This window comes from Ammospiza caudacuta, chromosome 1, assembly GCF_027887145.1.
Source record: "Ammospiza caudacuta isolate bAmmCau1 chromosome 1, bAmmCau1.pri, whole genome shotgun sequence".
NCBI classification, from domain to species: Eukaryota; Metazoa; Chordata; class Aves; order Passeriformes; family Passerellidae; genus Ammospiza; species Ammospiza caudacuta.
The window spans coordinates 16,001,740-16,018,301 of NC_080593.1; the positions used below are offsets into that span (position 1 = coordinate 16,001,740).

General features: G+C 45.2%; 1 protein-coding gene across 3 annotated transcripts in view; it reads right to left on the reverse strand.

Annotated features, from left to right (window-relative positions):
* The window catches only part of JCAD (junctional cadherin 5 associated), a 59,744-nt gene that overhangs the window by 10,051 nt on the left and 33,131 nt on the right, over nt 1–16,562 (reverse strand). For 2 of the 3 annotated variants that reach the window (XM_058825126.1, XM_058825116.1), the window contains exon 2: nt 5,815–6,176. In XM_058825126.1, the coding sequence (XP_058681109.1) occupies nt 5,815–6,116 (302 nt within the window). In that variant the 5' untranslated portion in view covers nt 6,117–6,176. Of the gene's footprint in view, nt 1–5,814; nt 6,177–16,562 lie in introns of those variants that run through there. The other variant, XM_058825133.1, reaches the window with a different exon arrangement.

Sequence of the window (16,562 nt, forward strand, 5' to 3'; positions counted from 1 at the left end):
TTCAAGTTTAATAGAATTCCAAGAAGCAGAGGTAGGGAGAACAGGTAGGTGTCTATATTGTAAGATTTCATAAGATATAGTCTGTAAGAAACATGATTTGCATCCTGGTAAAAGTGCTGAAATTAAACATGTCAGTTCCTGAATTGATTCTTGTTCATCTTTCTGAGGAACAAATTTCTTCAGGGTGCTTTGGATTAAATGACACATGTCACAACAATGGTGATGTATCAACACACTTCTGAATAAAACGGAACCAATATTTTAAATGTAAAATACTTCAAAAGAAGTATAAAATTCTTAAATAAAAGAATCCATCAGTGAAATATGAAAGACATTAGACATTGCAGATTAGAAATTCAGAACACAGATTTACATGAACAAAATAGGTTCATTGTCTGTTCTGAACAGAGTGTAAACTGTTTTATACATTTCTGCAGAACAAAATTGGTACCCTCCTATATAAATAATTAATTTTCTACTTGAATTGCATTCTGCTATTCTTGTACCTAAGGTGTCCAACAATATAACTGCCTTTACACTATGTGGCTGCCACCAGCATAAGACTGGAAAGAAAAATCAAAATTGACAGAAATAGGACAAGTATGTAGAGAGAACCCAAGAATTTCTTCCTCCTCCCTGCACCCCAAGGTATATAAACAGCGTCATCTGGCTCTTTTTTACTAAAAGCATGATCTATTTAAATGATCTATTTAAATAGGACTTTGTGAAGACATAAAACAAGTCAAAATTCAGAATGAAAAGCCATGCAGATCCACAGCAATTTTCTTTTATGTATATTACTTTCATCCTATGAGTCTAAAAGTTTAAAAACCAGACTGGGATAAGGAGCATCTTGTTCACATTAATTCAATTGGATTGAGATTGAGCTTCTAAACAAAATGTTCTGCCTCTGAAGCATGAAACACAGTTTGATTGTTGAACCCCAAGAAGGAACAGACATCTCCATTAATCAATGAAATATAACAGGACACCTCCTATATCAGAAGCGACTGTGGTAACAACAAAAACTTCCATGTGGAAACATACAGCTGGACAAATGTTGTTTTCTACCTTTTCATCTCATCCTCATACTGCTGTGGCACCATCTGTATCTGTGTTTACAAAATGAGGGGAGAAACAGGGTCCAATAAGAGTGAGGAGAAAATGAACAGGTTTGCTCTTTCTGATTGATTTTATCCATCATTGTAAAAGGGTCTACAGAAATTACAGGAAGTACAGTCGTAGATTCCAAGATCAGAAGAGACCATTAGAATTATTTAGTTTGACATCTTGCTCAGCACAGGCCATCAGACTTCTTTGAGATGATTCCTGCTTAAGTGGTAGCGTCTCTTAGAAAAGCACCTAAAAATTCTGATTTTTAAATATCCTGTGATGTTGCAAAGCTTAATTCACCATTAAAAAGAACCCCATAAAATAACCCAAAATTCTTTTCAACAGAAAGCAAGCTCCTCCATTTATTAAAAGCTGTTAATAGGATTAAATTTATTTTTAAAGGTTAATAACTAGGCTCCAGTAATGAACTTTAGAACATGATACAATCCATTGTGTAACCTGTACATCATTGCAACAAGACTGTAAGAAAGAAATTTAAAAGGAGGCATTTCGAGCATTTTAAACCTGATCCTTTCTAAGATCTACTCATAGGACAGACAGTGTCTGTCTCTCTAAATCCTGGCTGAGGCACTAGAAGTGTTTAAATAGCCAGCCTCTATCAGGGACCCTGTAAACTTGTGAAGATGGCACTGCACTGTGCGGAGGGAAGAGGATGCTCCAAGGAGCCTCCAGTGCAGCTCCATCCTGAAGTCTCCTCTGCTCCCAGTGATGGAGAGCAGCTCCTGCACGCCTGCATGCAGCCATGGCAGGCAGGCACAGCACAGCCACCCTGCCTGTGCCACAGCTGCAGCAGAGAGCACCTCCCTCCTGGACGTGTGCCACTTCTGGCTCTTGCAGTCCATCAAGTGCTGGAAGGGGAAACTTCCAAGAGCCACTCCAAGTTTAAAATGCTTCACTGCAGCCTCCCAAAAGGTGAGGTGGTGCATATCACTAGAGAGGAGACTTCAGAGCCCCTGTGTGCAGCAGCTCATCTCTGACTCTGCCACTCCACAATTCTGTGTCTCTCCAGGATGTGCCAGTGCTGATGCACAATGAAATGCACATCCAGACACAGCAGCTTCCACGTGCCTGACAGCTGGGAGGAGGATGGAGGCAAGGATGGAGCAGTCCCGTGGCACCAACTGTGGAGATTTAAGTTCCAGGGACAGAGTGGTCCCAAGGGATCAAGGAGATGAGTTTTAACATTATGAACTCTCTTCTAACAGGCCTGCTTCTAACGAGTATCACATTTGCTCTCATAAAATGCTTTGCATTGATTCTATATAAAGTTAGTTTAATTAAAATGGTTTAAAACCCCCAAAACTATTTCTAGCTTTCTGTGAATTTTAGCCCTTTACAAGAAATGAGGCCAAAAGTCTAAGCTGCACTGGCTGTATGACCACATTTCACTGAGCTGTCTTGCTCAGAGCCATGGACTGAAGCTGCCTTTTTCCCCTAGGGTGATGCTGGACCAGCAGGACCTCACATGATGCAATAATGGGGCCAAAAGTGAAGCAGCATGGCACAGGCATCCAAGTCCAAAACCTGCAGAATGAGGCCACTGCAGGGCTATGTAGGCAATGTCTGTCCCTGTTGCTGGCTGCCAGCGTGCAAGTGGAAGGTGTTGGGCACTCAGTAGCTCATCCTGCATGAGCTGTAGGCACTGGCACAGCCTTTGTGCCCCACAAAGAGCACTGTTAACAAAGTCAGCAAGGTGGAAAAATTTTCAGAGGGCTGTTCTGGACGCTGGCAGCTTCTGTTCTATTTTGAGATCCTATCCTCACATACACTCTTCTGAGACCCAGCACTGGAAAACACCAATATGCTTTTCTAATTGTTCCAGCAGGTGATCTCATTAATGATATCTATTTATCACTAAATTTGCTAGCAACTAACAGTTCCTCCCACACAAACAACTAAGCAAAGTGCCTCTTCTCTCTACTTAGAACAGAATCAGAAGGGAATTCTGTGCAGAGAACTCTCATCTATACCCATAGGATCAGCTTTCCCTTTTTTTTTGACTTGTCTCCTCTTCCAAACCTTTACTGTGTGGTCTCCAAATGCTCAGTTAAGCAAGGACAGCCAGGAGAGCCCTCCCATCATCTGCTCCCTCACACTGTGCCTGAAGAACAACAGGATGGAGCCAAACACCCCTTCCCCATTCCACTGGGGCATGACTCTCCCCTCACCAGCAGCAGGAGCAGTGGCTATGAAGCCTCTACCCTGCTCAACAAGGTTTGATTGGCAGAACAACCCCAATAAGCAGAGACAACAGCATCATCCCCTGCCATCACAAAACACCACAAGCCCTGCAAACCTGCCTGCAAAGGCAGCCACGAGCCTGGCAGCATCACCCACTTCCACGGTGTATGGGAGAGGATTAGTTCTATCAGTGGTGTAAACAGGAGTATGGTGTAGAGAATTCCCTGGACAAGGAGCCTTAGCCATGCTCAGAGTTGCTGTGGAACTGTCACCACCCATGAAGTGTGTCACCACCACACACACAGCCTGCTCAGGCCCTCTCCTGCCCTGTGCTACCTGGGAAAGCAGCACCAAGAAAGGGTGGCAGGAAGCCTGTGATGCCCAGAGAGAAACTCCCTGGGTGGTCATCTTCTCTTTGGGTCCCAATTGTCCCCAAGTCTCTGCAGTGTGCAGCACTTCCCCAGCCGGGGAACCAGAAGCTGATTTCCCAGAGCAATATCAAAACATCTGCTGGAGCTCCCCATGGCCTGCCTGTCACCGGCCTGAGCACACCCAGCAGGCCACCAAAGGTATCTTCTCTCCAGCTCTGGAGCAGCTCACGTGCACATGGCAGCCTTGTGACTTGGGAGGGGACCCGGAGGGGCTCAGGAGCTGACAGGAGGCACTGCAGTGCTGAGGCTTCCCTGGATCCAGCCTGGAGAGCTCCCTCCTCTCTTCCCAGCCCAGCCATGACTGTGTCATGCTCCACACCAGAGGCACTCCACACTCCCAGGCATGGCAAGGAAGGGATGATACAAAGGTTTTTCCAGCTGCTAGTACCTTGCTCTCAGTTCCCAGTAGGCTCACTGCGAATCAGAGCTTGCTGTAGCAGTAATAGCAAGAAAATATTTCTATTTTTATGAAAGTGTGACAAAGCCATTTCCAGGGTCGTGTTCCCTATGTTATGTGGAAAAGCCACTTTTAAAAACCAGGATTAATATTTAACTATGCTGTAGACTGGCACGTCCCACCCCCTGCATTTAGGAAGAGATGTTTAAACTGTTAGAGAGCATTATTTGATCTCTAGCCAAGGCCAGCAATTACAGATATCTCTGCCATATCCAAGATGTGGGGCAGATGTGTGAGCCCTGCAGATGCACCAGAGGAATGGGAAGCAGGGAGGCAGCAGCCCTCCCAAACCCCTGTGCACCCACACAGGCTCTGACAAACAGGCTGCAGGAGCAGCAGTGCTGTGGCTGCTTCCACCTCACACAGCGAGATTCTCTTCACAACAGTATTTCTCCACACTAAACTGAGCATCAGCTTCAGCACCACTGCACACTCTCTTCCCCTGCTTCAAAACCTTCTTCCCTTTTATTCTTTTTCAGTATCTTTCCTCACTGTTTTTTGTTGTCCCGTTTACTTCATCCAAAACACACCAGAAAGGACTCTCCCAATTACCCTTACATCTGTGTTCTGTCCTTCCTTCTCTAGAATGGATGGTTCCACCTGGAGACCTTCCTCAGGACTTGCTGTCCTATGACTGCTTTAGAGGGCTCACATCTCTTCCTGCTCATTATCCTAACTGGCAACCAGCAGCCATTCCTGCTCCAGGCAAACAGACTTGCGAGGGGAAAAGATGTGAAGGGAAAGAGCAGACAAGCCCAGGAGTAAGGGGACACATGGCTTTGCCACATGTTACTGAAGGTCTTTGTAAGAGGACAAGCTCCCAAGGTGACAGTGTTTGCCCTGCTTTCAGTTTCAAGCCCACTCGGCAGGAGGAAGGGGCTTTTCCTTGCAAACCATCGTCACACTTGGGCTGGCTTCCAGTCCTGCTCGAGCCCCTTTCCTTTGTCCATCTGCAGCCCTCAAATAGCTGCAGAACAATGGCTGAGTGTCGCTGTGTACACTCAGCTCTTCCTGCCCAGCCTGGTGTGCACGTACTCGGTGCTGAGCAAGCCATGGCTGCACAGGCACGTTCTCTGGAGTTAAAACAGCTTCCACTGGCCTGGAGTTGTTTGTAAAAGAAGTGCACAGGCACCCTCTCATGTTTACTCCACGAGAGCAGCCTTAGGAGAACAAGCAAGTCTTCAATGAATGTAGGATCACCCACCAAGAGCTGCATGTGGCTGAATCCACAGGAAAACCTGGGTGTGTAAGTGGCAGAAAAAGCAGGGTGCAGTTTTCAAACTGAAGAAAAGGATGACTTTTTTCTTTTCTTTCCCCCTGTGCCGGAACTAAGCTTTCCTAAGTCCATCAGAAAGGCCTTTCACCTTAGTAAAACATATTTTCCCACACTCAGCCACTTCCCATTATCCCTGTATTCTCAAAGGCCTTTCTCTAGCAGAAGGTGAATGGATGTGGCATTGGATGTGGCCATCCAGTGAACAGAAATGGTTACTGGGATGGGAGCAGGAAAGGATCACAGGAAGATGGTGTTAAGGGTTAGAGTCATGATTAATTATCTGTCAAGACCAAAAGAAAGAGAAAGCAAAGCCATGGCATGATGCTGAAACTTACCCCCCTTCTGAAGTATGAAAAGTGGACAAACCCTGAAGGTCATGGTGGTAACCAGGACCTGCTTGCCTCCCTTGGCTCCCATGGCTGCTTTCAGTGCTGCTCGAGCTGGTTTTCACCAGAGGTCTCTTGCTGTAGGCCCCAGCTCTGGATTCTGCTTCAATCCCATTCAGTGCTGGTCTCTGAGCAGATCTGCTCCCCGTGGTTTCATGCCGGTATCCATCGCATCTGTTCTCATATGAAGCAGGGGGATTTTTTGACAATTTGTATCCATGAGAAATCAGAAGGTCTTCGACACTGAACATGTTGTGCTGGATTCACTCACAGCTGTGCCATCAGAAAGCTCTTTCCAGCTGGACCCATCACTACAAAACACAACCAAAAAGGCCACTTAGACAAGAAAAGGTCCCTTTGATCAGCTGGTAGGCTCAGGAAGCTAGGAGTCTCATCTCCGCTACTCAGTTTTTCAGTCTCTTAATAAAATAGAAGAAGCAAAGTGCATGCAGATGCTGATGAATCATGTGCTGTCCTTCCCTAGACAATACACCTCCCTGCACTCAGCCAAACAGCAGATGCTGTGCTGCTGCTGCTGACTCAGTCCCTTTCACTCAAGAATTCACTGGTGACTGCAGCTTTCAGGTTTCACAAATGCGACCTCAAAATAAAAACTTTGCACTGGAGGTAAGCCTACAACTTGAGCAGGCACTTCCTTAGACAACTATTTTTCTCCAGTCATGGAGAGGTGTGCTCTGTATTATGTTTTAAGTTGCTGCAGGAGGAGGGGGTGGATTACAAAGCAATAAGCCTCTCCCCATAGTTCTGCATATTCCAATTAAAAAGAAATGTTCACATGAACAAGGACAAAATATGCATAAGAACAAAAACGAATTATGCAACCACATGAGAAACCCAGGTAATATCATGCAATACCCCAGCTAAACAGTCCTTTTTACAGATTACTTTCTTTTCTCCCTAGATTGGTCTGCTGCAATCCTCAGCTAGAATAACACAAAACCTAAGATTTCAAGTATGCTGTTTTTACAGCACACTTCCATTGTGCAACATGACTATAAACAACACGTGATGCCCATGTGTATTGTGTCTCAAGGATCTGCAAGACACAGGATGGTAAAGATTTTTCTTCCCCAGTGACAGCCCTCAATTCTGTACTGACTAGAGCACAGATCCAGCAAACTGAATTAGCTGGCTGAAAACAGTCTCTATTGTCTATACCACTCTCACAGCTTGTAATGGCAATTATAGAATACCCATTCTTCCAGAGTTTTAAAAAGTGTGGAAGGAAGGTAACGTTCTGTTCTGAAGGTTGTACAAAACAATGGACCCATCCCAATACATTCCTCCCTGTCTGAACTGTGTTAACAAAAGAAAGAAATTTTTAAAAGGTAGATAAAACGGTAAAACACACAAAACACACAGAAATAGATTTATGTAAAATATAACCACAAGATTCTTTTCCTTGCATGAAGAGTTCATTTAACATATCTAGTGAGTACTGTGTGTCCTTAGTAGCAGCAGGTCCACCTGAGGATCATGGGCCCTGCACTAGCAGCTGCTTAAGAGGAGACTGTCTCTGCAAAGATCATAACAAAAGTACATTTTATGCACTGTCTCTGATGCTCTTCCTGGGCATGAAGAAAGGGAGAAGGCCTGTTCCTATTGTTCACAAGGATTTACCTGAAATGGAGCAACTACTGAGATGGCTGTTCCATGTTTATTAGTACTAAATCTCTCAGGCTACGCATACACAGAAGTGGATGTGTTAGCACACCATATAAGCCAGTTTCTGAGCTGCAGCACTCCATGTGTTATGGCCACTCTTTGCCTATCCAGTGCCCAACCCATTTTCTGTCCCACCTTGACTCCTGGATGCTGTGCCAGTTGTGGAGCCAGCCTGGTGTGCAGCTCCAGGCACCCAGGAACCTTCTAGCTACCCCTGCACTGCCCACACTGGCCACAGCACTCACCCAAGCTGAGCTCACAGTATAGAAAAACAGGCACAGTTGTTATGCAGAGCCACAATTTAACCTGGAACACTGCAAAAGTGGCTTTCCACCCTGAGAGCCTCCTGAACACCTAAACCGGTTTGTCACTAGAGCTTAATGAATCTCCTCCCTTTTCACACATGCAACACTACACACCCTTCCAAAACAGAGAAATAAAGCTCTGTGCTGAGGATATTAGCCCCTGCTAGAACAGAACTCCAAATTCCTGGTAAGAGCTCTGAGTAGATGCACCAGCAGTAAGTACAAGCAGGCAGAAAGCAGGGAGGAGAGGGACCCTTCCCTCATGGAAGGAAGGGAAGGCCTTGTGGGTTATTTTTGAATGCTGACCTAAAAAGCTGATTTTCCATCCACCCCCTGCCTGGACTGTGCAAGGAGCCAGGTATGAGCAGAGCAGAGGGAACAGCTGGCTGCTAGAGCTGTTCAGCTTCTAACAGGAGAAAGATCCAATGTGACTTCCATAAACAGCAGAAAGCCCATCGAAGTGCTCACAGGTGCAAGGAAGAAATGTGCTTTTCCTGCTGTTAGAAGGCTGCTTTGGAGAGGAGTTTAACCCCCTCTCTGCCACACACTGCAGCCATCAGAGAGGCAAAGTTGTGTGGGTGAGAAACCTCCAGCCTATGGGGTTTACTCTGATCCTTCTTTTGGCACCAGTGGTGAGGAGCAGCAAGTGGAAGTGTGCCACGAGGAACTGGTATGACTGTCTCTTCCTGCTCTGCAAACTCACCATGTGTAGAAGGGGAAACCCCATGGTTACATGTGCTGGGGAGGCCCATCTGGGAGAAGGATGCTATCACTATGCCCATCACAACACCACAATGGGAACAGCCAAGGGGGAGAATCCTGCTCTGTGCTCATGGCACAAGCTCCAAGGAGCCAGTAGCAGTGGTGGCAGGTGGCCACTAGTTGGGACATTGTCAGGACACAGCCTCAAAGGGTAGTGCAGAAGTCATGGGGAAGTAGCATCTCCTGCACTGGACCTGATCAGGGACAGGGAAGCCAGAAGTCCTGCCTGATCAAAGCTTGCAGGACATCAACCATGTCAGCACCCCTCATGTGCAAGGATGCTGGCCAGCTTTCTGAATCTGGCTAGAGTTCTGGGACACTCACCCCACCCTCCCTTAGATAAATAAACCTAAAAAATAAAATCAAAGGAATTGGATTGGCAGGAGTAACAAAACCACTGCTGCAGCATTCTATGTAAATAATCTGTCAGTCTGGACCACAGAGTAAAGGCTGTGAGAGCTTCTAATTTGAGGGAAGATCAACAACGCTGCAAAACAGTTTGTTTTTCCAGCCCTCATTTGTTTTGTTTGCCAATGACATCACTGCTTTCTGATAGGGTTTGCTTCCTGAGGATGCCTGCTATCTTGCCAGTGTTTCCGACTTGTCCCCGGCAGCCGGTACAACTCTGCAGTACATTGGAAACAGGGGCCAAGCTTTTCTCTGGAAACTTCTCAGCAGCACTCTCAGATGCAAAGAAACAAGTGTGAACGGCGGAAATCAGCATCAGCCCCCTTGTAGACAGACACAATGGAGACCCACGGCCTGGGCAAGAGGAACACAATGGGATCGGCAGATGGAAACGTCATCAGAGCACCTCACCTTGGGGTGCTCGTTCCAGGAGCACGGAGCTCACCTCCGGCCTGAGAAAAGCCCAACGCACTCCTGAAAAACACCCCAAAGAAATTTGGTGCTAGTTTCCTCTGAGCTGCTTCTGGGACTCATTCTCAGTGGGGGAAACACATTGTTTTCTATTTATGATCTGCCTTTGTCTGTAGTTGTTTTCAGTGGCAGGAGTTCCCAAGCCTTGTTATTTCGGGGGGTACCACCACCATCTGTATGATGACCAGTTCCAGTGATGGTGAATGCCAACACCTGCAGCAATGGCAGAAGCAGGTCTTACCTCTGTGCTCTGAAATGACTTGCATGGCATTGAATGCATGGTGCTCTGCTCCATGGTGCTCTGAGCAGCCCCTTGGCAGGCTCCTTCCTTTAGCCCAAGTTCCACAGAGTGGAACAGCAACTACACATTGGGTGGGAGACCAGGAGTGACAGAGGAGTTGGTCCTGGCTGCCCTCTGTGTAACATCTCTCCTGCCCTCCACTACTTGAAATGTAGGGGAAAGTGGTAACCCTTTCAGTGGCTGAATACAGCCCCTGAAATCCTTCTTGAGCATGTTTTGCCCTCCCACCTCTGTAGAACTACTTAGAACAATAATATAAATGATTTTGTACAACTTTCAAGAAAATAAAACATTGAAGGAACATGATTCATGCTGCAAAATGAAGCATACAATATCAAGAATTGCCCAAATCAAGGACACACAATTTGCTGCAGTCTCTAATTACATGACTTGAGGCTACTGAATTCTGCAGGACTCTGTCCTTGATTGGTGTGCAGGCTAGGTAATGGCAGTTCTTCCTGGCCCGTCTCTACAGCAGCTATTCAAACACTGCTTTGAAGATATAGTTACTAACAGGCATCTGAATTACAAAGAGTATTATCTAGATGGGTCACACACTAAACTAGCTTATCTTCACTCACATCTGGGTGACATTATTCTCATTTCATATCAGACATGTGCCAGACAGAATATTTATGCAGACAGACTAAAGAGAAACAATCCTCTCGACTCTAGGCACCCAGTCTGAAGTGCTTACAACCTGATTTTTTGAAGGACTCAGCTCTAAAAGTGAATTAGGCACAAAACAACTGCTGCAAGAACCTAGTGCCTCTGCACATGAACCTAAGTATGGCAAATAGCTGTCCACACAATGAAGACACAGACTCATTTTGGGATGAGCCAAAAAAACTGGTTGCAGTAATTTGTGTACTGTGCTTTCCTCCATCCCTCTGTCCATCTAATCCAACTCCAACACTTTTGTCCAGGAAGCCCCATGTCCCCCCTACCCTGTTAACTCCTCACCACCATGTAACCCAGTGCCTTCATTTCCCCCTTCCCACACTCACCAACACTTCTTGCTGTCCTCCCCCTCTCCTCCAGGATCCCTTCTCTGCCCTCCTGTCTCCTGGTCCCACCAGTTGAGCCACTCTTCCCACACAGCCCAACACTGTGGCAGTCAGCCCATCCTTCCTCCTGCACCCCTCACAGCTTCTGCTGGCCAGCCCTCAGTTTGCATCCATCACCCCAATTTCTTCCTTCCCCATCTGATGAACACCTACTGTCCTGTCTACACTTCCAGCAGAAGAACCTCTGTGCCTGCTTCCAGATTGGAGACCCCATCTCACCTACACTGGAAGAAGCAGGAGCTGTCATTACAGGGATGCTCCTACTCCAGCAGCACAGCCCTGCACAGGCACGTTCTGCTGGCACACCCCTTGGAGCAGTGAGGGCATGAGCACAGGGCTGGGTCACCCGTGGGCTCCTCAGCACCAGAGGCTGGGCTGGGATGGATGGGGAGAAAAGTCTTCAGAAAATGGAGTAATTCAAAGCAGAGTCTGCCAGGAACATGCACAGATGTCTCCAAGCCTTGTCACCAGAGATCCTGTTCTTGAACATGATGGCACCGCAGCTCTTAATCAAAAAGCTGAAAGATTTATTTTCTTTCCCCTTTCTAATGTGGGCAAAACAACATTCCTTCTCTCCTCCCCTCTAGTTTTTCTTGGAAATGGCTGAATTGGTTTAGCTGACAATATTAAAATAAACCTAGCCTGAGAGAGAGACACAACCTGAAAGTCTCAGATCAAGTGATAAAAGCCTGACAGACTAGAGCAATGGAAAACAGGTTCTTATGGTTGTTTCAATACTAGATGGTGCTACTTGCTCTGTCTAAATATAACCCTGAGCTATATCCCAGGAGAATATCTAAGGCTTTGGACATTTTAATTGCTCCTGTTTTCTCACTCTGGCTTTGCATGTATGCATATAAAACAGCCTATCAAAAGCACATTAAACAAGGTTTTTACCTTGCTAATTTCATCTTTTGCAGGACAATAAGGTCAGATGGGACTGTAACCAGCAGGCTGCAGTGGTGATGTGCATGCAGCCACCCCAGAATGCCATGCCCCTGCCCACAGAAACAGCCAGCACCACATCCACTGACTTGCAGACACACGCCCCATCGGGAAAGATAAAATTAATGTTTTTGAAGAGCCTCCAACAATAATGTTCACTATGATCAAATGTTAGCTATTTAATACAAAGATACTCTAGAACACAGGAGAAAGAGACTGGAGAACATTAATGTAAGTTGGATGTATCCAACTTGGTGGGGCTTAATTAAGCATAGGCTAGGAGTAAGGAAGGAGGAGGGAAATAGTCAGGGCTACCTCCTAGCCATGAGTAAATACCTTCTAGAAATTCTCAAAGAATGAGTGAAGGGCAAACATATTATCCAACTTCAAACAAAAGGGGGAAGGAGACAGATCTGGGGTATCATAGACCAAACAGCCTTGCTTTGATATCAAATCAGACAAATTATTATTCAATTCCCTTGTAAATACTTATAACAAATGTTGATTATCATGGAGCAGGAGGGAGCAAGTGTGCGATCCAAGGAGAATTTCCATCTCCCTGCTTGCTGCCTTGCACTGCAGCTGCATCCACTCCCACATGATAAAGCCACGAGAAAACAGAAAATACAGACTTGTCAAGAACAAATTAAGCCTAATCTATTTAATTTTCTTCTTTGACTGAGCTGGGAGCATAGTGACTAGGGAGGAAAGAACAGCACAAGTCACACATTGGAATGAGGAAAACTTTGATGAATGCATGTGATTGTCTTATATGCAAACCAGGTGAATACAACTGAGGTATAATTCACTGTGGGCAGGCATACAAATACTTCAAATATCTACTCAAGGAACAGTAGCAAGTCCAATGGCAACCTGAAAAGACACATAAGGGCAGTGCCTGGGGTCTTGTTCTACTCAGTATTTCCATTAATGACTTGTAAATTAGAAGGAAGATTACAATTACAAATCTCTAGGGAATGCTGTGAGCATTTTCAGGGATTAAAATTAGAATAGAATCTTAATAAATCAAAGACCCAGTCTGAAATGAATGATTGAGATTCAATACAGGCAGGTGTAAAAAAAACATGTTGAAGAAGAAGGATATCATGCAAAACAATAAGAGGCAGTAGAGCAAAAGAGTCTCTGGGGCTATAGTCATAAAGAGGGATAACATGATTTGACTCAATGATCTTAGAGACCTTTTCCAAGTTTAACAATTCTATGGTTTCATGATAAGAGCAGTGAATAAGCTTGGAGATATATCAAGACGAGCATTACACATCAGGCTCTTTACTCCTCTCAGCCCCATTTCCAGTTTGTGCCCTACCTCAAGCAAGATGCTCACAGGAATGATAAAAGATTTAGCCAAGTGTGACCCGTAGAGAAGAGGGTACAAGAAGTGGGCTTGTTTAGTTGGAAGAAAAGTGTGGAGGAATGAGGGTGAGAGAATGAGAAATGATAACAAGTTTTAAATATGTCAGGCTGCTAAAAGGCTGCAATAATCTTGTCCTACTCCCTGCAGAAGTGGATTACCAAAGGGACTGGCTTAGGAAGCAGCAAGGGTGATTTAGATTAGGTATTAAAAGGAACTGTCTAGCCGTAATGATAGTTATTGACTGTTTATGCTGGCAGGCTGTGAATCAATACAGGTTTTCAAGAACAGACTGAATGAACATCTATCAGAAGTGGTGCAGATGAAGCAATCCTGCCTCAGAGACAAGGGATTTGGGATGGAAACTAAACTTTGTAATATTCTTTCTCTATCTTTCCCCCCAAAAATGTCTTGTTCTGTTGGCATGCCCCACACATTTCCAAGAAAATCAAAACTCTTTCCCACAAATCTCTCAGTGTTCAAATAGCCCCCTCCCCTCAAATACAATGTGACTTTCCCCTCTATCCCCACCCCCCTGCTACAACTCCCCCTGCAGCCTCCTTTCCTGACATCTCTGCACTGCAGGGAAGAGTGAGGGGGTTGCTAAGGGAGTGCAGGTCTGGCACAGGGGTAGAAAAAGAAACTTTGCTTCCCCTCCAGGGATGAGAGGGACAGGGAGGCTGGGACACAAATCACACACCACGGGTTGAAGGCTCCTGAGCAGAGAAGAGGCAGCAGACGAGAGGAGGCACCAGAAGGGGGTCCTGACCAAAGGACTCTGATCACATCATGGATACACACCAGGCAAAGCTTCAAAAAAGTTTCCATTGCAGCCAGTGCTGTACTGAAGGCTTCAAAGATGCTAGTGCTACATGCATAATCATCTCTGCAGACTACATGGGAGGAAGACAGGCCAAAGTCTTTGCTGGAAGATAAGCCAACTTTATGTTGGTTCTGCATGTCTTCCCAGGCCAGTCCCTCCCATCCACCTCAAAGAAATTAAAAAGAAATATGTGAATTTTTGTGTTCAACTCTCATTACCTGCGGGCAGGAGAGTTCACATTTTTTCTCTAACACAAAGATTCACAGACAGTGAAAATTACAGCTCACATCCTCTTTGCATTCTTTGAGCAAAAAGACCTCACTGAAATCCTGGAGGAACCGTGCCAGAGAACAAATTAATGATACAATGTGTCTCCAATAAAATTAGGAAGTGGGAAGGATGAGAGGAACAAGTCTTAAAGAGTTTATTTAACTCTCAGAAGGTAGTTATTCCTGTCTTGTATCTCACTGGTGCAGATGCATCTGCAAACCCACCATGGTATGAGAGAGAGTGCACAGCATCTCCTGGGGCAGATCTCCACAAGTGACAGCTGCTCTTCAGGTGCTGCTGTTTGTTGGGAGCTTTCACAATCTGCTTTCTCACATTCACCAAGGAAAAATGGTAGAGAGAAAAAGATTATTTTTTTAAGTAATGTGGGTGTTTGAGTATTGGGGTCACACAATGCTGAAAAACATGTCTGACTGTGCATGGATGGGAGTTGGTATCCAAAATAAGTTTGATTTTCAAATTTGCCATGGACCAATCCAGGCCTGACTGAGCACTGATAGGCTGAGGCTCTTGAGCATCCAAATAGATGTAAATGCCTAACAGGGAGAGAGGATATCCAAGCAGGCATGGATACCACTGTTTGTATTAGCTGGTTTTCAAAATGGCAACAGCTGGCTTTCACTGATGACAGACCAACACATCAGTCCACTGAAATTGGCCCAAATTTTTTTCAGAAAAGGAGCAATTGTTAAAGAGTGCTCGCTGATACTCTGTGCTCCAGATATAACCAGTCCTTATACCAACTGGCAGCATATGGTGTATTTCCTCAAATGACAGCTTTTGTCTGTCACAACAGGAGAGCAAAATAGTACATTTATTACACAAAGAGTAATTAGTCAACTCTTTGCCTCCCAAAAAGGAGGCTGCAGAAGAGGATGCTTTATAGGACTCAGATGAATGTTTCCATGCTGTTCACAGTTTTGTATGGAGCAGTTCACTCTGGTAGAACAAAGCACAGGGAATCACATTTGTTGCTCACATTGTAAAATCAAGATATTTTGGGCTGATCATCTTACCTAAAATACCTATGGGCAAAGTCCTAATAAGCTACTCCCACATTAAAACTTCATGAATAAGCATTATTTTTTGTATTTTTAATAGAAAAGCTCTCCATCTGTACAAGAGAAAAAAAAGGATCTCAATAATAACTGTATTAAATCTGTCAAAGCAAAAATTTTTAATAAGGGATCTATCACATGGCTGAACTTCTTTGAGGTGACAGTGGCATGACTTATAGAGCCCAGGCTCTGTGATCAAAAGGATTACACACATTAGCATCCTACTAATCACAGCAGGACAGGCCAGCCCATCAGGCCAGGACTCACGGAGGAGGGATCCATAAACAAACACTTTCTCCTTCTCACAAATGTGGCTGGGAGCAGAAGTGTTCCAAGGTTGGTGTGATCTTCTCTTCTTTCAAAGAGATAAGGATTGTGTCTTGTAGAGTAAATATATTCTCAGCAGAGTCTTACACATCTGTTTGTTTACTCATTTTCGGACACTACCATCCTCTCCTGTGTTATCCCCTTTATATTACCCCTGTACTATAATCAAATGCCCTCTCTTCCGGACTGACCCTCTGCTTCTTCCTGTATTACAGATGCCTTTGATCTTTCCTTCTTGGATCTGTGTGTCCTGACTGGTAGTCTCAACAGGATTTCCCCATGACCCCTTGCTCTACCAGAAAACAAATGCCAAAGTAGCATTTTCATGCACTAGCACAGAAGAAAACTAGACAGATGCTTGAGAAGGCTGCACACGATCGATGTTGTGCTGCTGAAGAGCTGTGTGTGAAGGGCTGCCCAGCAGTAAGGGAAGCCCAGGCAGGTGAAGGGTGACCCACTTCCTGAGCACAGATAAGCCCCCTGGACCAACAAGGTGAGCAGTCATCATCACAAGTGGGAAGATGGACCATCCTGGAATTCCAGAAGCAGCTGTTCATTTTTCCCCCTTCATCACACTCTTAGTGAGTTGCAGGGTGCTATGAGCATTTTCAAAAAGCAGAACCCAGCCTTTAACTTTTTTTTTTCCTTTTTTCAACTATCTCAGAGTTTTTCTCTTGCCTCACCATTTGAGGCAGTCCAAGTTATGGCTGACAAATTCCATTAATATCCTAACAGTAATACTCTTGGGCAAAGAGGCTCCTGCGGCTTTTCCCTCCCTGCAGGCACTGCCAGTACCAGAGGAACTGAGGGTTATTTCTAGGTAGATGTGAAAAGATGCCATCAGTTCACACAGAGACCTTAACAATCGCATCAGGACTGCTGAA